The sequence below is a fragment of the Lates calcarifer genome, linkage group LG21 (assembly GCF_001640805.2).
Source record: "Lates calcarifer isolate ASB-BC8 linkage group LG21, TLL_Latcal_v3, whole genome shotgun sequence".
NCBI lineage: Eukaryota > Metazoa > Chordata > Actinopteri > Centropomidae > Lates > Lates calcarifer.
The window spans coordinates 21,863,989-21,885,482 of record NC_066853.1 but is presented as its reverse complement, the minus strand read 5'-3'; the positions used below and the strand labels follow the sequence as shown (position 1 = coordinate 21,885,482).

The window sequence follows — 21,494 nt, the reverse complement described above, 5'->3', positions numbered from 1 at the left end:
TATATACCAAAGCCAAAGCACAGCCACCTTTCTTTATTCAAACTGAATTATCCTAAAATAAGGTCTGACATTTTGTCAAAGGCAAACAGAAGGAATGACTTCAAACCCACTTTATATACATTGTTAACAACCATATACATGACATCCTAAAGTAGTCACTGCTCCAAAGCCAGCATGTTGCCAAGAACTCTTTCTTATTTTAGCTTTATTGCATTAGATTAATAAAGAAATGCATAATGTAGGATGATGCTGAAATGATTGGTTGAATAAACAATAACCTGCTTTATATGAATAGAATTGTTTGAAACCCTAAGAATGGAACCACAGATACAGGCACCAGCTTAAAGTTTCATTCATTATTTCACTGAGGTGACATTTCCTCAGTGAAATCCTCCTATAGATGTTTCTGTTATTGCTGTGTGACTATGTAATGATACAGTACAAGAGGAGAAATGAATGACAAAAAAAAAATCTTGTTGTTTTTTGTTTGCTACATGTTCTTGTCTTTGAACTATATAGTCAATGTACTTTCACATACTTTCATAAAATGAACACTACACATTTAGATCATGCATGAAAAACAGAAAAGCAGGAAAAGACTATGCAAATCCTGGTGAATCCGTCTGAGTGGACCGGGTCAGGTCAGTTGTACATGGTCATGTGGAGCCACTGGAACCATTGAGAGAACATTTAGTTGCTGTAATGGCTGCCCTTTGTATGAATATACTTTCTTTTCATGTTTGACAGAATAAAATAAATAGCAAAGTCATATATTGTCATATATTACACTTATATCTCTATTTTTGTATATATTCGTTTTTTTGTTGAATGTATTTGGTACTAAAGCAGATAAAGAAGGAGGAGTCTGTGTTCATACCTGTTTGTAGCTGACAGTTATGGTTCCCATTCCCACCATATCATAAGCCTGAAATTTGTCTGCAAAAGAGAACAGAAACGATGCACAAATCAGACACAATTCAACTATTTTATCCTACCTGCAGGACCAGGTGGGTGGAGTTAATTGTGTCAGGACATGTTGCACTAGTTTCTGTAGACTTCACTGACTTTGAGGAGCTTTTCTAAACTTTCAGGTACTCATCGTCCTGTCACTGCAGGGTTGACAGCATCCATCCGACCATGATGTAAGTCAAAACAACCTATGTACATTTTTTCAAATTGCTGTCGCCAGGTGAAACCCTGAAGTTAATTTTGTCATCTGATTTTGATTTAACTTTATAGATAGAAAAGTATGATAGTTTACATGACTGTCAATCACTGTTTTTGTCAAGTTGTCCTATAGTATTAAATCTTACTCTTAGGTTTATTACATATATCAAGGAAGGCTGATTCATTCTCATGAACTGATTGGAAAACATCCACTGTCAATGTGTTTTTTTAATTACAGTGTGACAGATGAATTTATGTCTTGAAATTTGGGGTAAAACACTTCCACACTGCTCGCTGAGTCAGTTAACATGAGATTAGCTGAACAAGACGTTACTCGCACAGCTCACTGTTCATCTGTCCTTCACATTAACATTAGATATTTTAATTTTTGGACAAAAATTGAAATGCATTTCATTTGTCTTTTATCAAAGTTTTTATCTTCATAGGTTAATGTTTCATTTTGATGGTCATCAATAAATACTTTTCTTTTACTTTTCTTTGACAAACACATTTCATTTGACAGCAGCAATTGTGTTGTGATAGAAGCATGACCTAACATTGCATATGAAACCATAAAAATAATCAGCTGCAGACCTTGCAGATAACTCTCCAGACATTCCTATTCTGCAGTTTCTCCAGCTCTTCCCTCCACATCAAACAGCATCTCTTCTATTTTCTGTTCTAATTTGTAGATAATGCTGTTTCTCTTCTTATCTTCTTCCTTTAATATCTCCTCCCATCTTTTTCCCCATGCCTCCTCTGTCACCTCACTCATCCTCCGTCCCCTCTGTTTCTCCCTCTCTGTCCTTCTTCACATTCTCTTATTTTTTTCCCCTGTGGCTGTTTGCATTATCGTATTGTAAATACAAACTCCTTACTTGTAAAACTGTAAGTGTCAGCATTAAAGTTACCAGCAACTAATTAATTACCAGCACAGTTTGGTGGACCAAATTATTTTGAATGCGAGCATTTAAATGATGTGTCATTTATCTTTTTCCTCATCCACCCCCTCCATCTTTCCTCATCTCCCTTACGGATCATGCTCTCCAGTTTCATCAGCAGGTACAGGAAGCCGGGGTAACTGATGGTCAGGTCAGGCTCTGTGTATCTTAGTCCAACCAGCTGCATCACCAGCTCATCCACTGTGATGCCTGGAGCAGAGACAGACCAGACAAACAAACCCAGATCAGAATAAATCCCTTTATTCAACAGGTGCAGTGACACTAGGCACGACAGTTTCTCCTGTGAGACATACAACTGTCAGTGAACGTCACATATTAAAATTCACAGATGTACAGTTGTATACCAGGCTGTTGTAAATAGAGGCTGGATGGACAAAATTCACACTAAATAATTTAAATGCAAACACCAACAAAGAAAGGCAATAATTCTTTTTACTGACATGTCACTGTACAAGTTTATCCAGCCTTTATATTCCATATGGGATTTAATCTAAACTGTAGTAAGGTTTACTACCCTTCTTTAGTATAGATTTATTAAGTTCATGCATAATCTGAATCTAATCAAAGGGGATGACCTACCACCAAACTGATTGTAGGACGTTTTACTACCAAGGCAAATCTAAATCTGAGTACAAGAGTTCTATGACACTTTAAAATGAGGTGGTTTGGCTCCCCCTGTTGGTCAGAGTTTCCTTGACAGATGTGGAGCCTGAATACTGTTATATGAACTGCTGGATGCTGCTGAGAAATGTTCAAAGTGTGAATGAGGTGTGTATTTCTGTGTATCCTCAGTCCTACCTGCTGCCTTCAGAGCAGGAGTGACCTCTTGATACTCAAGACGCTGGGTTTTGTTCTTGTCAAACACCAGGAAGATATCCTGGAGAGAGATTAAACCCACAGTACTGAGTGCATGAAGAACTGCGTATGCACTGACAAAATGTCAGACAGACATACCATTTTGATTCTGCAGATTTCTGTGGTGCATTTTTGGTTGGAGCTGTGAGAAAACTTGAAATTCAACACTGACGACCTATGAGAGTTTACTATTCAAGCTACATTCTCATAAACACTTGCACTTGTTTACTAATTACATACTGCTTCATAATGGATGGATTTTTGATCTACTGAAAAATATGGAAAACTCATAGGGCCATGTGTTGAATGGTGTGTGAAAATATAGATCTGTGGAAAAAGATTTAATTCTTTAACCTTTGAGATTTAAGTTGTTTTCACATAAATTTTTCTCATGTGTCCCTAATCCTCTTCCACAGAATTACACAGTGCAGGTGAGTACGTTCAGTCGTACAACATGGATGATTTTGTCCTCAGTGATGAGCTGGCAGTAAAATATAAAAAAATGTAAAATGGCAGTGCTGTTGCTGTGCAGTACTCTGTGAGAAATACACAGCATCACAGTGTTCTCAGTGCATAAAAAACAGAGAGGGGTAAGAAAACTCAGAAAAGAGGAAAAAACATGCTGGCAACAGAAAACCCTGACACCACCTAAGTCACACACAACCAGTCTACACATCTATTCTGTGTTATTTTTCTGTGCTCCATGTTGATTGATTTATTTTCTTGCTGATGTTACTGATATGTGGATAACCTTACCGTCCACCTCCTGATCTTGTCCCACAGACTCTGGAACTCATGCCAGTTTAGCTGAGCGATGCCTTGGGTCTGGATAAAACGTTGAGGTCAAGGAAATGAACCAGAAAAATCCCAACAGAACTCAACAGTGACAGCTATGTGAATCAGATTGATTGTGTTGTTGTTCTTTATTGTTGTCACCTGACCGCAGGCCAAGTTTCCCATCTGGGATAAATGAAGGACTGAATTGAACAGAACAGAGTTGATATGCTGTCAGCCAGTGGAAAAAATTTTACAGTTCAGCATCAATGAATAGTTGCCATATTCATTTTAAGAGCAGTATTCCCTCTCAGAGAAGATTAGCAGCTGAAACAAAACATGTGACTTCCAACAAATTTATCCCCCATCTTAAACTAGTATGTGAACTTCTGGCATTCCAGGCAGAGGTTTTTTCTTCCCTCTATTCTGTGTTTTTAAATGCAGCACAAAAATTGAAAATTTCAATATGGAGGGAAATTGGAATCAAGCTTAAAGTTGTCTGTGTTGTGAGGTGGGATTTCTGTTGTGTCATTTCAAAATCTCATGATGAATCATTTGATACAATGAAATCAGGACTGAAAGTCAGAAGTCGAGCAGGTGAATCAGCTTCAAAGAGCCTGGATAGCTCAGTCGGTAGAGCATCAGACTTTTAATCTGAGGGTCCAGGGTTCAAGTCCCTGTTCAGGCGAGAGAAGTTTTAAGACGCTGAAAACCACAAAGAGGAGCTGATATAGCATGAAGTACATGATTTGTCTTAGTTACTTACGGTAAAGATGCAAGATGCATGTAACACTATTCTTTGTTGTTAATTCAGGTCAAATTACTTTGAGGAAATAGTGTAATATCGATATCTTTTGCAGTTTGTATACAAGAAATCAGTGTTCGACAAGGAAATTATGTAGCATGACCATAAATTAACTAAACTGCAGGCAAAGAAAATGTTAATTTTTCCAAGAGCTTCCTGTAGCTGTCCCTCTACTATCTGTTAATTTATTTGAACTCCTCCACAGAGTGCTCCTCTAAATCAACAAAAATCAAAAATGTTGGGGAGAGATTTTTTTTTTCTTACCTCTTACATGTGATTGACGTCTAATCAACTTCTGCAGGTTATAGGACGTCTTCACACAGGTCAGAGAGAGAAAGGTTTGACAGATGCACCAGTGGTTTCCATGGTAACCAGGACAGAATCCAATTCAAAAGGTTTCAATTCCAAACGCATTTTAAAATACTCACAACAAAACCACAGAGCACTCTGTGCACTCAATATCTCAATTAACTATCTAAAAAATATATTATATTATTGATAGTTTTTCCACAAAAATGTGATTATCGCAAGTCATAAGCATGCTAATGTTGAAGGATTCTACTGTAGTGTGCTGCCAATATTAGCATCATGCTACAGCCTACTGAGAGCAAAACATGAGTGAAAGACCCAAAGACTACCAGCTGACTCAGCAGGCTGAGAACCAACTAAAACCTCACCTCATGTAAGAATGCGAGATATGAGATATGAGTTCATCCTTGAGTCCAAGTGAACATTTGTATCAAATTTGAAGAAATTCCCTCGAAGTGTTCCCAAGACCTCACGTTCACAATGGACCGACAGATGGACAAATGTACAACCCGAAGACCGGCTGTCACCAGCGCGGAGGCATAAAACAGTTAACATGAAACCTGGGAAGGATCAAATTTTAACATAAGAAGAGTGGAATTCTATTCAGATCTGTTTTTTTATGTTTTATGGAGCCAGGAAATAACTAAATCAATCCTTTGTTCTCTTATTCATTTAGTGCTTAGTGCTTAGTATGGAACTGACAGTGCTGACACTGTGTGTGCTTGTTCAGATATGAGAATAGTTTGTTGTTGTTGTTGTTGTTGTTGTTGTTTTTAAAGGATACATCCATGAGGACCACAAGGCTCTTGCAGTGTTCCAGAGCCAGGTTCTTCTCACTGCCGGCCAACACTGAAGACAACAAGTAACATCATCACTAAACACAGGCATAACATTAAACCTTTATGTAAAACAAGAATTGGAAAATTGCAGTGAATTTTGCATTTTGGGATGTTAATGAAGTGCTTTTAAAGCAGGAGAGTGAAACTGATTTTGTAATTCAGAGTCTTGGTTTGAATACTGCTACCTGTATGTTGTATGTCAAGGTAAGGGTAGGGTCAATCAGTGTCATGAATACTGCTAATGTTATGCCAATGAACCCCAACAAGCCAGTTTCAGAGGAGGTTGGGTGTGTTCTTCTGAAACACTGTCTATCATCATGTCCTGTAGTCGTAACAAGTACCAGCTTTACAACACGATGTAATACTGATGTTGATGACTTCATAAAATCTTAATTTTGCATGATGCCCTCTCTGGCTGACAACATCTCAGAGCACAACAGAGCAGGCTTTCTAATTGGTAATAGGAATGGCTTCTTTTCATTTATTTTAGATTTTCTTTAGATGGAGACAGAGGGACCTACTGTCAGAGCAGAAACCGTTGAGGGCAACAGGCTGATTTACTGACTATTTAATGTAGTGACCCACTGTGAAAATGATAACTGTCATATATCTTGCCATTAAACATAAAGCAAGCAAAATGTTCTTGTCATTCTCTACAATCTTAATTTCTGATATGACTAAGGTAATGTAAAATAAAATAATCCTCAATCCTCTGTTGAAAGAAACAAGACTGAACAAATCTATTAATCCACCAAAACAAATCAGAGACACTGACCTCCTCCCTGTATGGCCTCAGTCAGGAGGCTGTGCAGATGCACTGGTTTGCATAACATCTTCTGATGAGAGAAAACAGGAAACATGCACAATACAAGACATAACGGTCAGTGTAACGTTCACACAGACACTCCTCTTCATGCATCTACATTTAAAACACAGGCATAGTGCCTTTAAGCTTGTGGTTTAAACCAGTAATTAGCATTTGTATCAATCTGTGCAATGGCAGCAGAAGGGTGGAGTTTACCACAGCAGAACACTTCTGAATTCCTCTGATTGTCTGTGTGGGAAAAAATGGTTACCTAAACTTGCAGACATCCATGTGGTGCCTCAAAGTAGATTAGAGTTCAAACCTATTAAATTTAATTAACCCAGCTCCGCTGTGTGCAGGTAAATCTCACCTTGTTGGAGTGCTTCCTGAACAGTTGTCCGATAGCTTCAAGAGAGGGAAGAGCAGCCAGGTGAGGAAATGAAACCTGCAGAAAGAAAGAGCAGAATCTGATTTCAAAAACGAGCCGTTCATTTTTTCAAACCAGCTTTGCACATTTGTCTTTTTTGTATAAATGTGGATCACATTTAAACATGTTGCCTTGATCCAAAGCGAGTGTCAATATTTTGAATATATCCGTTTTGGATAGTGGATTTTTTATTTTATTTAATTTTTTTTTTGACTGCTGACTCTTGCCATACAGATTAACATCAGTTGCGATTAGTGTAGTGACGATTTACAGCAACACTGTCACCATCTGAACATCTGACAGTGTGGTGAAAACATCTTTTTTAAAATTCAGTTGGCAGTTAAAGTAAAAATCAACTCCATTTATCCACATTATCTAAACCCAGTGCACGTTGGCACCTCCTGCATTTCTGAGAAGTGGGCACACCTTTGAACAGCAGAACAGTCTCTCACAGGGCTAGTACCTACACACCTAACACCAATTTAGAATCATAAACTAATTAGCATGCCTTTGGACTGTGTGAGGAAACTGGGGTGGCAAAACAAACCCATGCTGACTTCCTAACAGAGCCTGGATAGCTCAGTCGGTAGAGCATCAGACTTTTAATCTGAGGGTCCAGGGTTCAAGTCCCTGTTCAGGCGAGAGAAGTTTTAAGCCACAAAGAGGAGTAACAATCAGCAGTGGATATTTCAGTGTAATTACACGCTACATCTTAGTTACATATCAAATTGTAAAAAGAATCCATGTGGTGTTATTCTCTTTGCTATTCAAGTCAAAGCACTACAAGGAAACAATGTAATATGTATGTGAACCAGACTGTGAGTTGGAATGATTCATTAAACTCTCAGTTAAAAGTAATTTCTGTAATTCATAGATTTTTTTGAAGCAGCGTGTAGCATGTCCTTTCATTGCATTCTGGGACAAGAGTGTACATCAACAGTACAAGAACAACTCACATGGTTTAAAATATGCAAACTGATTTTTGAGGATTTTTGAGTATTCTTAATTTAGAGGGTTTCCAATGCAAACACAATAAAGACTCAAAATGTGGTCAGCATTATGTATTGGAGCCATAATTACACAGTGCTTTCACATGTACACATTATGACATTATTGACAGGAGCTGTACATGAGAATGCAAATGTTCAAATTAGCTGGTCAGCCTTGTACAAACTCCATGAAACAACAGTTTGTGAATATTCATAGCCTGAACAGGGACTTGAACCCTGGACCCTCAGATTAAAAGTCTAATGCTCTACCTACTGAGCTATCCAGGCTCTCTGTTTGTATGTTTTAAACCATGTGAGTTGCTGTTGTACTGATGATGTGATCTTGTCCCAGAATGCAATGAAAGGACATGCTACACGCTGCTTCAAAAAATCTATGAATTACAGAAATTACTTTTAACTGAGAGTTTAATGAATCATTCCAACTCACAGTCTGGTTCACATCTATATTACATTATTTCCTTGAACTTTGACTTGAATTAATAGCAAAGAGAATAACACCACATGGATTCTTTTGACAATTTGGTATGTAACTAAGATGTAGCGTGTAATTACACTGAAATATCCACTGCTGATTGTTACTCCTCTTTGTGGCTTTGAGTGTCTTAAAATTTCTCTCGCCTGAACAGGGACTTGAACCCTGGACCCTCAGATTAAAAGTCTGATGCTCTACCGACTGAGCTATCCAGGCTCTGAAAAAAAAAACCCCAATAAAAGCAGCAAAATCTAAGCTGCTGAAATCTCTGGTTTTATGATTTCACATGACTTAGCAATAAACTCATACAAATGCAAGGGGGAACATAGGTCTTATTTAAATTGATCCACACTCTACTGCACTTCTCTGACTTTCATTTGACACATCTACCCCGGTGAATAATAACCGCTCTAACTTGTCTCCTACCTCTGTTATTGAAGAGATGTCTTGTGGCATGGGTTTGTGAACTGGGCTGAAAAAAAGGAAAAAGCATTAAAACAAATCAGAATCATCATATGTACAATCACAAATCTTAAAGCCTGAGATCTAAAGAAATAAATAGTTCTTCCATCATGGCATGAGCATGTATCAAAGTATTGTTTTGGGACTAATGAGCACATTAAATGATTAGCCTAAATAATTAACCTCAGCTATTCTGACCTTCTGAGAGGTTCAGATCTCCCTCCCAAACCAGCAGTGTTAAATGTAATGCAAGATTTCTCTCATTCATTAGCACTTAATCTCTCCTGAACTGCAGCTGTGTGCACTTAATCATTACAAGTTATGTATTTTTAAAATATTGATAGGTAATACAGGATGTATTAGCTCATTGTTACTTTTTTTTTTTCATTCCTCTTGTAATGAAAACTACAAAAATCTAAACTGTCCATCAAAGGATCAATTCATGACTCACGTGGCTTTGTTGCCTTGCTCTGTCAGCACCCGGAGGAGGAACGCTCCCTGCTGATTGAGCTCAGCAGTGGAAGGAATGATGACATAATGGCCTGGTGGAAGAGAGTCACGAAGAACCACCTCACGACGTGAAGAATAGGGGGCCTGGAGGACAGGGGGGACTGCACCGAGGTCCTCAGGTGACAGGTATGTATTTGTAGGATGGGCCTGGAGAGAGAGAACAGAATTATAACACTACTCAAACAAGGGTACTAATTAGTGAGCCACTGTTTTCAAGTTGTTAGCTCCACCGAAACCGATGTCCAAACTTCTGTGTCAATAACTCGGTTTGTATCCATATCGTTGCTGCCTGCTGCTTAAAACTTCTCTAGCCTGAACAGGGACTTGAACCCTGGACCCTCAGATTAAAAGTCTGATGCTCTACCGACTGAGCTATCCAGGCTCTAGTGTAATTTTTTTTAACTGGAATTTAAAAAAAAAAAAAAAGTTCCCAAAGCTGCTCAAAGAGTTGGTGATTTTGACTTCCATTGGCCATTGTTACATCATGTTGTTCTTAACAACTTTTACAATGTACATCAGTGAACTTGCATAATTCATTCTCATTCAATTTACAGGGGCTTCAGAGAGAAAGAGGACAAATTATTTTAGCAGCCATGCTGTTAAACAAAGCGCTCAACAAAGTGAGTATTAAATTGCTTGTCTCACTGTGCAACCTGAGTCTAACCTGGTGTTTCATTCCATAGCAAGACTCCAGGAACGCTGTACACTATACTAATCTATTAGTATAGTGCAAAAAAGTGTGGAGTGGACACGTAGCTCTTGTGTCTTAATGTGTTCGTTTACTTTCACAGTGCACAGTACTGGTGAGCTGTTTAAAGGGGTGTCTACATCACCATCTACCTTCAGAGCTGTTGCTGCCTCCTACAAGCAGCTTAAAGCTTCTATCGCCTGAACAGGGACTTGAACCCTGGACCCTCAGATTAAAAGTCTGATGCTCTACCGACTGAGCTATCCAGGCCCTACAGTTGCGTCCCTATAGGCTATGTTCTCCCTTGCATGTGAAATCATAAGCTTTGACAATTTGACAGGTCACAGCACTAGACTGATAATCTTGGTGCTTCTATAGCGTCATCAGAGCCTGGATAGCTCAGTCGGTAGAGCATCAGACTTTTAATCTGAGGGTCCAGGGTTCAAGTCCCTGTTCAGGCGAGAGAAGTTTTAAGACACTCAAAGCCACAAAGAGGAGTAACAATCAGCAGTGGATATTTCAGTGTAATTACACGCTACATCTTAGTTACGTACCAAATTGTAAAAAGAATCCATGTGGTGTTATTCTCTTTGCTATTCAAGTCAAAGCACTTCAAGGAAATAATGTAATATATATGTGAACCAGACTGTGAGTTGGAATGATTCATTAAACTCTCAGTTAAAAGTAATTTCTGTAATTCATAGATTTTTTGAAGCAGCGTGTAGCATGTCCTTTCATTGCATTCTGAGACAAGATCACATCATCAGTACAACAGCAACTCACATGGTTTAAAGCCTACAAACAGAGAGCCTGGATAGCTCAGTCGGTAGAGCATCAGACTTTTAATCTGAGGGTCCAGGGTTCAAGTCCCTGTTCAGGCTATGAATATGTATAAATTAGCTGAATTAGTTGCTTTATGGAGTTTCCATGAGGCTGTCCAGCTAATTTGAACCATTTACATTCTCACATACAGCTCATCTGGCTAATGGCATGCTAGGTTCAGGGTTCTAGCACATGTCTGACAATACTACAGAATTGTGGCTCTGATACATAATGCTGGTCACATTTTGAGTTTAGATTTAATTAGATCAGATAGAATAGATTAATCATTTCGACTTGCAGTCTGGTTGACGTCCATATTACATTACTTCCTTGAGTTACTTTGACCTGAAGTAATAGTGGAGGGCAGTGTGACGTGAATTTTCTGTACAATTTGGTATGTAATAATAACTGTATATATCTAAAATACAATGTGGCTTTGGCTGTCTTTGTGGCTTTGAGTGTCTTAAAACTTCTCTCGCCTGAACAGGGACTTGAACCCTGGACCCTCAGATTAAAAGTCTGATGCTCTACCGACTGAGCTATCCAGGCCCTGCTAAGAGCTCAGCATGGGTTTGTTTTGCCACCCCAGTTTCCTCACACAGTCCAAAGCTGTGCTAAACTGTCCATAGGTGTGAATGTGAGTCTGTCTGTGCGTATTCATTCTGAGATTAAAGCCAGAAATCCCCCATGTTGATTCTTATGTGGTTTGAGACTATCTGACAAGGTGAGTAATTTGGTTTAATCGATTAATATGTTCATCATGTCTGTGTGTGTGTGTGTGTGTGTGTGTGTGTGTTCGTACCTTGTATATATGCAGGCCTATGGTAAGTTTTATGCCTGTACGTCTCTGGTGTTTCTGCATCAGAGCCAAAACGAAGGAGCAAGTTTTCTTAGAGTCTCTGTCACTGTCCACCTTTGACAGTTCAAAGTGGAACTGAGGGTTCTGCCAGAAGAAACCTGGACACGCACACACACACACACACACACATAAACACACACACACAGACACCTGGTCAAACTGGTCGCCAACACTTCAAATACCTTTTTGACAAACCCTAAAAAGACTGAACAGATGTTTGGTAGCAGGTTTGTGTTTTCAGTGTGAAAGCTTCCCAGTGTGGACAACCATCTGCTGATTCCATCTGCTGGCAGGTACAGACTTATATTCAGTCAGAGTCACACATTATGGTAAGATCAAACCTGATTTTAAACTTGACATATATTAATATTACTGTCTGTTTGAACACAAAAGCTGGAGACAGCTAAAACAAAATTACCTTCACTGTAACAGCCCATTGAACATAAAGCACACTCTATATCACATGTGGGCTTAGCTAAGCTGCTCATTTTCACCAGCAGCCTAAATTCAACATAGCAAATGACTGCATAAAAAGATGGATGACAAGATAGCAACAAGAAGTGATGCCAAAACATCTTGATTGGTGGCCTGGTGGCTGGCTGCAGAACGTATTATGAATCCCATCCTCTCCATGTTAGCAGGGGAGACACGAGCCAAAGCAAAAAATCAAAGCACACATCAAATATTTTTTCCCTAAGATAGTCCCTGTCATTATAGGGAGTTCTCATTTTGTCAATGAATGTTAATTTTTTTTTTTTTTTAGTTTAGTTTTAATTAAATACCATAAAGATGGGATGTTACATCATGACTGACAGCTGTAATTGATTTATGGTTGGTCAGGCGGGACTTCAATGCTGTGGCACCTGATCACTACTGCGCAGACTCTGGGGTATTTTTGCTTCATTTTTGTACAGTGAGAGGAAGTGGGCATGTGTCATCCATCTTTATATACAGTCACTGAACAAAACATTTACTTTCACTGTTCCAATTTTATAAGGACAACAACACAGGTGTGTCATTCTCACCACCCTCAGTCATTATGTATCACTATTTGCCTTACCACTGTGGGGAGAGCCTCCTGCTGTGATGCTTGGCACCCAGTTCCCATGGTGCATCATGTAGCACCATGGCAGCACACCGGAGCTGGGTTCTGTGAGAGTGTCGGTCAGATAACACACCTCTATCACCTCAAACTGCTGTCGGAAGTCTGACACCGACATCCTGATTCAAAGAAAGAGGGACAGGTACGTTTTTTTTTTTTTTACTCTAACACCTTTGAATGGCTGTCAGTGTGTTAACAGAGTCAGTAGTGAGCAGCTGTGTTTGCATAGTTTTGCATTGCTGTTCATAAGAATTCCACACTGCCTGCTTGTTTCTCTCTGTCCTTCTGTAACAATGATGAAAAAGCATGTGTGCATATGAAAAAGCGACGTCATGGTAAGTCGACTTGTTTGCCCTCTGGTTCCTGTTGTGACTCACAAGTCAGAATGTTTTGTTTCATGTTTGCAGAAGGCGGACATTAACATTCAGAATCATCAGTCATGTACTGTACGTCAGAGAGGCATTCTGCTGATGCACAATGATACCACAAACTCACCAGAACTCCCCATCCTCTCGATTGACTCTGTCCAGTCTTTTCTGCTCCTCAATGCTCACTGTGTTCCACTCTGGACTGGAAAGAGAGAGAAACAGAAAGAGAAGCAGAGAGACTTTTTATTTGTATGTAAAAAAAGTGAAATATTCATTTCCCAATTATATCACTTTCTCAGGAAAACAACAGGTATTGCAAAGTTTTAATCTTGCAGGAGGACTTCATTCAAAGTAATAAAACTAATCTTATACAATCAGTTATTAAAATCTGTCTAATTTGATGCATGTAGAAGTGTACCAACCCTTTCAAGTCACTCCAAGGCCCCTCCCACTCAGTGTCGCCCCAGGGGTTGAGGATTCGCACCAAATCCACGGTGCCATGTGCCGTCTTCACCTGGCAGAGTAGGAGGAAAACGGACAGGAAGAATATGTGAGAGCAGTGGGACGATCCATGACTGATCTACATTTCTACTATTACAGTCTACAAATCCTCCATTTGTACAGATGCATCTGTTTTTGAGACAAGTCTGCAACCCAAAAAACATAATCAAAGCATGCTGCTACCAGGATTGTTTTAGAATTTAAAATGTTTATTGGTTATTTTATGCTTTTACTGTGAAAATTGCCAGAATTAAACTCCGTGAGATACATGAAATAAGACTCTCAGCAGACTCTTGTTAACCTTGTTTAGGGACAGTTACCTTCTCGACTGCAGTCAGAGAGTAAGCATGTCTGTACATGATCCCTAGTTCATTCTTTTGCTCCAGAGAACCCTAGAAGGAAAAAAAAACACATCCACCCACAGTCAGAACAGAGGAAAAAGACAAAATGACATGAGTCGTGACATCCACATAAACCTCTGTGGCAACATTATCCGCTTCATTGTTTCCCGGCAGGTCCAGGGATCTAAACTAACAGAACAAGTCTGTTTCTTTACCTAACCTCGCTAACCTCCACACTGTACCTGGCAGTTGGCGCAGTTGATGAGCGCTCCTTTAGACAGCAGGTATCTGAGGAAGGCCGCAGCGTCTCTGGGCAGCAAGTCAGTTTTCAAAACCTCAGCCACCCCGCCAGTCATGTCAACCATGGCCTCGTGAGGAAAGCCCATGTCCAGAGCTCTGTAGCCTCCTTTCAGCCTGGGACAAAAGCCACAGGGAGGACAAAACCATCGGACAGTTTTCAGGTGGTAAATGGACAAAATTTCAACATGTGTATGTGTTTCCATGTGTCATATTTCTGATTAAGATTATTGACAAGGGCTCACTTGGCATAAGCCTTCTCCAGCAGGGAGCTCCAGAACTCATGTTTCTCTGGGGAGCTGAGGTAGATCAGATTGTTGCCCTCTGTCGGCAACAAGTCATCTATCTTTACCTCCTCCCACTGACCATACTGCCAGAACTACAGAGAGCGTAAGATATGTTTTTTGTCACAGAGACCACAAAAAGTTCTTGGGAGTAAAGAAAAAGATTCCTAAACCTATTCACACTGTAACTCCAGTTAAATATCAGCCTGACATTTTTCTGTCTGTGTTGCAGCATAAACATGCAGGTATTTACCCTGAAAGTGAAGCTACCATTGTATCCATCCTTGAAGCTCTGTTCTACAGGCACAACCTTTTCGAGTAGAGACGGGTGCACAGCGAGAGATGTGATAGCAGAAAGTAACCAGCAGTCATCTAAGGAAAGCAGGTTTGAGAAGTAGGTCAGGTTATCAGGAAGGTGCATTGTAATTTTAGTTTACCGTAATTCTTTGTTAATGGTGCAGACAATCAGAAAATATCTGATGTTCTTTACTTGTGTGTCCTTGTTTTGACTTCAGTGTGTGCTGATGAAATGTCACCATAAGAGGAGATTGATATGAGAAATATAATCTGGATTTAACTGGTATTTGTCCTCAGGTGAAAAATACCACCTGATAAGTCACTGGCAGATAAATCTTTTGCAGGGTGTAAATACTGAGAGTGAGGTTTGAACATGTTTGTTTGTTATTGTCAGCAACCTGGACAATCAAACACCGGGTATTTATTCTCTGCAATGCCACTAGACCATTGTATTTGTGGAGGAGGAGGAGCAGGTTTAGCCTGGTCTTCAGGTTCTAAAAAGGACCCACCTTCATGAGCTGCAGCCCACAGAAGAACAGGCCCCCGACTTTGGGCACGGCTAATGTATTAAACACAGTAATTCCTGACAGAATGTATCGGCATATTTGGGTGCATCAGGGTTTATTCGTGCAACTACTTGATCCATCACAGATGGTTTTGCTTCCTTGATTGTGTTGCCTTGAAAACTCCAGACAAAGTGCTGATTGTCAAATTCCACTTAACACTCAACATAACATAATCCCACTGTGTAACAATGTTAAAATATCTGTGATTAGGTTACTTTAGATTGAAAGTTATATGGCTTTGTCAACCCTGGTAAACAAAGTACATGAAATGTAATGAGAACCTGGACTCTCTCTCTCCGTGTGGGGTGAACTCACCATCTCTGCCTTGTGACTCTGTTTGTTTAAAGTTTAGCTTTTAAGTTTATCTATCTGAGTCAGTATATAATGATCATTTGTTACTTTAAAGAGTTAATGCTTTTTACTCAAATGTCCTGTGGAAAAGTGTACGATGCATTTTGTGGACTCATCGTGTCAGAATATACTGTACTGTGTGACACTACAGTGGTTACTTACTGAGTCTTCCCTGGCGGACGTCCAGGCGTGAAGCTCCGTTCACTATGAACTGAGGTGATGGGCAGATCTCCTAGAAACAGGAAAGAGAAGGAAAACCAGAGGAAGGAGAGAGAAGAAACAAGAGAGGGGATGGAGGGGGAATTAAAAAACAAAACAAGATTTAGCGTGTCTGAAGGCACCATGTTGAAAGGAGTGGCAGCTAATTATTAAAAGTCAGCTGTCAGAACAATGTGGCATAAACTTGGCACAAAATGAAAGGAAGATTCCGACAGTGCTGCCTGTGTAGATGATAACTGAGGATGATAACATTACAAGTTGCAACCAATAATCTATAGTCGGACCCTCTGTGGGATTTTACCGTATTAAGTCAACATAACCCAAACAGAAATCAGATAGTATCAGTAAAGGCCCAGTGAACTATATGAAATAGGTTGTTAGGGTTACTGTGTGCTTACAATATCTATGTGTCTGTTTGTATACGTGTGAGTCATAGTCAACAGTACCAGTTAAACAGGATTGACCTATAGACTAGAGATTAGTTGGCTGGTGAACAAGGTGTCAAACTACAACACCATGATGATAATCACAGATAACCAGATAGAGGTTTGCTCAGTTTGCTACCCTCTTAAATACGTGTTTCTCTACTTGTGTGTCCTTGTTTTGACGTCAATGTGTGTTGATGAAATGTCACCGTAAGAGGAGATTGGCATGAGAAATATTTGCTTCACTAATGAAAGGCCTGACAACTTTCCCATAGTCCTTTGTACCCCCAACCCCCCAACTACAGTAAGAGGAGAAAGACCAAACGTATAAGGACCATTGACCACTGACCTCACATCTATCACTGATTTGTTCACTGATTTGTTGTTAAACACAACAACAACAACGGCAATGACAACAATAAGTTGTCAAGGCACAAACATTGATAGGTGTAACTAATCAAACAGCAGCCAGAAAGTGAATATTAAAATTAAATGGAGACCTGCCAGCTGAGAATGAGACACACCAGGAAGTTCTTCACATTTTATTTGCTGAAACAGTAGCCTTCAGAGTTTATGGTGACTGGTAATGTTTAACTCACATATTGGATAAAGTTTGATTTTAAATTCAAATTGTCTGTGTGCAAAACGTGTGCATTGATTCTTGGTTGTACAAATGAAAAGAACATTTAACATGTTGTGAAATACTGTATTAACTAACATCATCCTCTCCATTAACAACCTGCTGAGATGGCAAGGATAATCAGAAAAGGAAAATGTTTTCTCAGACTGCATTCTCTACTTAACTTCAGTCACTGGTTTTGCTAAGACTGACCCCGCAGAGGAATTTAAAAGGCTAAATATGACTTAGCTGACCCACAGGACTCCTACCTTTGACTGACTTTTAGAAGCCTGTGAAACCAGAGAAGAAGCTGGCTGTGTTGTATGAGAGACACTGGACTGCAATCACAATCAAGGATTGAAACCACTGAGAAGAAAGTTTTTTGCTGTCAGTCAATGACGACTGATGTACAGTTTGTTAAAAATCATTATTATTCCTCTTTAATAACAATATAACACAACACTTAACAACATGTAATTTAACATGTAATAGTTTTCCACAAGTCTTCACAGGAGGAGCATTTCCTCTCTGACAGCCAAGAGTTGTTAAAGCCTGCTAGTGTTCTGCCCACTGTCTGGGGTTGGCATCTGCCCTTCTTTAATTTCAGAGGGAACACTTGTTGTGAAGCTTGTATTGCACCTCTGTCTATCTTCTGCTAAGACACACACATCGTGAAACAGACAGCAAAGGAGAGGAGAGAAACGCAACCTTAAATAACATCAAAATGCAGCAGAGACTCTCACCCTGAGCTGCAAATGGAGTGAGTATGCAAAAATGAGGTAAATAACATAAATACCATATTTTGTTTTTCTTCACTTTTTTCTTTTGTTTCTTGGGAGTGCAAGGTAATGCCTGGGGAAAGACAATGATTCAAGAAGTGATTTTAAAAAAAACACTGAATGGCCAGTTGCCTTTTATTTTGCACCACTTGTAACCCTCTATAATGGTCTTTATTTCACTGCAGCTACTTAGAAGAGCAGAGATGACCTTGTTTGATATGTCACCTGTCTACTCAACACAAGCCTCAGGCAAGTAAACCAGCAAGTTTTATCTTATCCCTTGCCCTGTCCTGACCTGCCCTAATTTGGGAGAAGAGAAGAGAAGAGAAGAGAAGAGAAGAGAAGAGTTGTACATTATGGACGACACTGGGTTGATGTCTATGACAAAGCAGCTCTCTCTTTTTTCCCTGCAGGCCTTTGTTTGCATTCTTTATATCTCCATGTGATTTTTTTGAAACACACCCATCTGCAATTGTTAGTCTGTCATGGACTGAAAAATAACTGTCGCAAGGCCAAAAGCCAGCCAGCCCATTTAGAATACTGTCTGCCACATGGCTATAACTGATAACTGTAAATGTCATGTCTGACTCACAGAGGGATAAAGGTGTGATTAAGTGATGGTAAATCAGATTTTTATCAGGCTGCTATTCCAGCTTTCAGTATCAACAGCTTCATGTAAATTCTTTGAAACTCTACATTACCCAGAGCGTTAGAGTTTGCCTGCTGTTAAATTAACTCTGAGTTTCAGTACAGGAATAAAGTGTCTATGTTTAAATCCCTGAAGAACTGATTATATTATTTCTTATGTACTGTTAATAGGACTTCACTGTGAGCACAGTTTCTACCTTCTACTGTAGATGTTCTCATAACGGCATGAAAAGTGATCACTTATGTGAAATGGCTTTAGCTTACTGACTTACTGTTTTTCAGTGTGGCCTTAACAATAAGTTCAGTATAAGGATGTTTTTGTCCTTCATAGTTACTTTCTTATAGGTTGTGATACGCTGTAATTGTTTGTGGTATTTTGCACATATACTGCTCTATTTTTGCAAACACTTTCCTCCTCAGTGATGAATCAAAAAATAACTTGTGCCACTTTGTGGTGTTTTGCATGTCTTGTGTTGTTAGCGTATTCAATAGCGAGCCTTCACTTGTTAATGAATATCAGAAACAAAACTCTGTTTATTTACAGAAATAAAACACTACTTACATAACTAACATAATCTTTCACCTTTGTCATTCCCCTATCTCACTAACAAATTTAAATACGGATGTCCTACTACATCTTCTTTTCTAAAGGAGAGTGTAACTGTTCCTACTATGCCCATTTTGTACAACTGCCTACTTCCATGTATTTGCATTTTTCACTGGATAATATTGCACTTTTTACACCACTACATATATCTGACAGCTGTAGTTACTTAGCAGATAAAGATTCACATGCAAAACATGTGATAATAAAAAAAAAAATAAAATAAACTATCCAGGAGCAATGGTGAAAGAAGTACTCATATGGCAGTCTGCCAACATACTCTGTTACAAGCAAAAGCACTATTTATTATATAAATGAATATAAATCATGATCTGCCAGTCACATCACAGGAATAGAGGTATGCACCTCACAAGTTTTTAAGAGGTTTTAGATTAGTTAGGTTTGATTTTATCATTATAATTGTTCTTCTATCTCAGTTTTGTGAAAAGTTCCACTGTTTGACGAGTGTTTGTTATGTTCTGACTATAAAGAAAATTTTAACTAACTGTTGTCTGGTGTCTTCACCTTTCACTCAGGTGCAAAAAAAAAAAAAAAAAAAAAAAAAAAAAAAGCCTTTAAACTTGAAAGAAATAAAGATTTGACATTTACCTTTATAGTTATAAATATCAACTGATATGAAAATCTTTATAGTGATACATTTTTTCCCCCACTATTTTTATCATTACCATTTTCCAGCTGATACTGTTGGGTGCTTTTTTATCTCTGACAATGCATCATGATTTATAAGTTGATTATATGAACAACTATAAACTGCAAAGAGACTGGTAACAATAGTTGTCAAATAAATGCAGTGGAGTAAAAAGTTAAATGAGGAAATTAAGTGAGTAGATGTACAAAATGTGCACAAGTACAGTTTATGAACTGGGATTTCCGCCACTGTCAAACAGTGTAATCAGTAAAGATGAATTCCACCTCCAACACGAACAACATTCACGTTAATGCATCAACATTTCTTTCAGATTAAAAATGCAAAATACTCGCCTTCATACTGACAGTGTACTTGCAGAAACTTTCATATCTGTAGGTAAATAACATTCTGCCTAAAACAGTGTAATGGTGGAGTGTTTTTAGACTTTTGCTACTTTTAAAGCAGAGGAGGTATTTAAGGTTTAGTTTTCATCTTTTCTTTACCCTTGGTCGTTTCCACGTGACCCCGGAATGCATCTCCAGCTCTCCCAGAGGAAAGTGAATGTCCACCAACAGTCCATCCCGGCCGACCGTGTGGACGTCCGCGCTCTCCGGAGGCAGGTCCCGGTTATGGAGATCCGTCAGCCAGCGGCGGGACTGTGAGCCCAGCAGCTCGTCCGAGCAGACGGACTCCACGTCGTCCTCCAGCGGGGGGAGGGAGCTTTCAGACGACACACTCCACGACTTTTTCATGTTAAATCTAATATGTCTCCAGCTGGATCTTCTGCGCCCTGACCCGGGTTTCCGAGTTGTCTGTCTGCCTTTCGCTCCAGCAGATATGAAATACACAGAGGCCACGCCCCCTGGGAAAGGTACACAGGCAGATTCTCACCTGAGCGGACAGTGTGGGGGTTTGGTTATGCGGAATTCACTTCTGCAGGGTTTTCTCAGTAACTGTAAGCCAGGCGCCTATGGGTGTTTTCGGTCCGCTCACCCTCAAAGACAAAGTCATCCAAAATATATATCAAAAGTCTCATTATTTTTCCCTGTCAGGCATTCACAAGTTAGAATCAGCCTCTTCATACCAGGGGCGCTTTCACCTCAAACTCAGAGCAGGGATTATAAATACTCTTGATGTAAACTTTTTTTGCGTACATTTCCCCAAATGTCGAACTACTCCTTTAAAAGCCAGGAAGTAGATTTTTTTTTTTTTTTCATTGTTGTACATGATTTTAACAATTTGGCTGTTAAAGTAAAACTGCACTTCAGATTTCCTCCTGAGTGATTTCTGACTTACATCATTACCACTCAGTCCGGCTGGTTTGATGTGAATGTAATGCAATCTAATACAAATACCTGCAATGGATTTTTTTTTTTATTGTGAATGATATAATGTTCAGTTTTGTGTTTATTCAAATTTACAGTCACTATTAAACCTCTAGTGGTGTTTTTCTTTTAACTGTGCTTCACTACAGTGAAGTATTGCTCTATTCTTTCCTACAACCTTATACTTGAGACCATATAACATTAAAATCTGTCTATCTCATCAGAGGACAACACTCAGCCCAGAATTTAAAACTGTTCCTCACCCATGGACGGCAGATTTTGACATCTGTAGGTGATGACCCAAGAGTGACAGCTCTGAACACTGCACGTGAAAATGTGATGATTCAGAGTTA

At 39.3% G+C, this 21,494-nt stretch overlaps 1 protein-coding gene and 9 non-coding genes across 11 annotated transcripts; 4 read left to right on the top strand and 6 right to left on the bottom strand.

Annotated features, from left to right (window-relative positions):
- Positions 1 to 18: 18 nt before the first annotated feature.
- zgc:85932 (uncharacterized protein LOC405875 homolog) lies at positions 19 to 20,730 on the bottom strand. 2 transcript variants are annotated; one of them, XM_018660552.2, is made up of 20 exons: positions 20,320 to 20,730; positions 16,036 to 16,105; positions 14,913 to 15,031; positions 14,621 to 14,754; positions 14,321 to 14,492; positions 14,058 to 14,129; positions 13,659 to 13,750; positions 13,364 to 13,438; positions 12,827 to 12,987; positions 11,710 to 11,864; positions 9,339 to 9,544; positions 8,852 to 8,897; positions 6,887 to 6,961; positions 6,487 to 6,544; positions 5,657 to 5,721; positions 3,741 to 3,809; positions 2,928 to 3,006; positions 2,202 to 2,318; positions 878 to 936; positions 19 to 669 (listed from the first exon to the last, which is right to left on the bottom strand). In XM_018660552.2, the coding sequence occupies exons 1-20, from the start codon at positions 20,566 to 20,568 to the stop codon at positions 643 to 645; spliced, it is 2,100 nt and encodes a 699-aa protein (XP_018516068.1). In that variant the 5' UTR covers positions 20,569 to 20,730; the 3' UTR covers positions 19 to 642. The 2 variants fall into 2 exon arrangements, with proteins under 2 accessions (XP_018516068.1, XP_018516067.1); XM_018660551.2 differs by having other exon boundaries at positions 6,487 to 6,547; positions 20,320 to 20,727.
- Positions 4,374 to 4,446, top strand: trnak-uuu (transfer RNA lysine (anticodon UUU)). The gene has a single exon. It is a non-coding gene; the product is annotated as a tRNA-Lys (tRNA).
- trnak-uuu (transfer RNA lysine (anticodon UUU)) lies at positions 7,512 to 7,584 on the top strand. The gene has a single exon. It is a non-coding gene; the product is annotated as a tRNA-Lys (tRNA).
- Positions 8,148 to 8,220, bottom strand: trnak-uuu (transfer RNA lysine (anticodon UUU)). Its single transcript has one exon. It is a non-coding gene; the product is annotated as a tRNA-Lys (tRNA).
- On the bottom strand, positions 8,569 to 8,641 carry trnak-uuu (transfer RNA lysine (anticodon UUU)). The gene has a single exon. It is a non-coding gene; the product is annotated as a tRNA-Lys (tRNA).
- Positions 9,707 to 9,779, bottom strand: trnak-uuu (transfer RNA lysine (anticodon UUU)). The gene has a single exon. It is a non-coding gene; the product is annotated as a tRNA-Lys (tRNA).
- Positions 10,283 to 10,355, bottom strand: trnak-uuu (transfer RNA lysine (anticodon UUU)). The gene has a single exon. It is a non-coding gene; the product is annotated as a tRNA-Lys (tRNA).
- On the top strand, positions 10,474 to 10,546 carry trnak-uuu (transfer RNA lysine (anticodon UUU)). Its single transcript has one exon. It is a non-coding gene; the product is annotated as a tRNA-Lys (tRNA).
- On the top strand, positions 10,894 to 10,966 carry trnak-uuu (transfer RNA lysine (anticodon UUU)). Its single transcript has one exon. It is a non-coding gene; the product is annotated as a tRNA-Lys (tRNA).
- Positions 11,384 to 11,456, bottom strand: trnak-uuu (transfer RNA lysine (anticodon UUU)). The gene has a single exon. It is a non-coding gene; the product is annotated as a tRNA-Lys (tRNA).
- Positions 20,731 to 21,494: the final 764 nt, after the last annotated feature.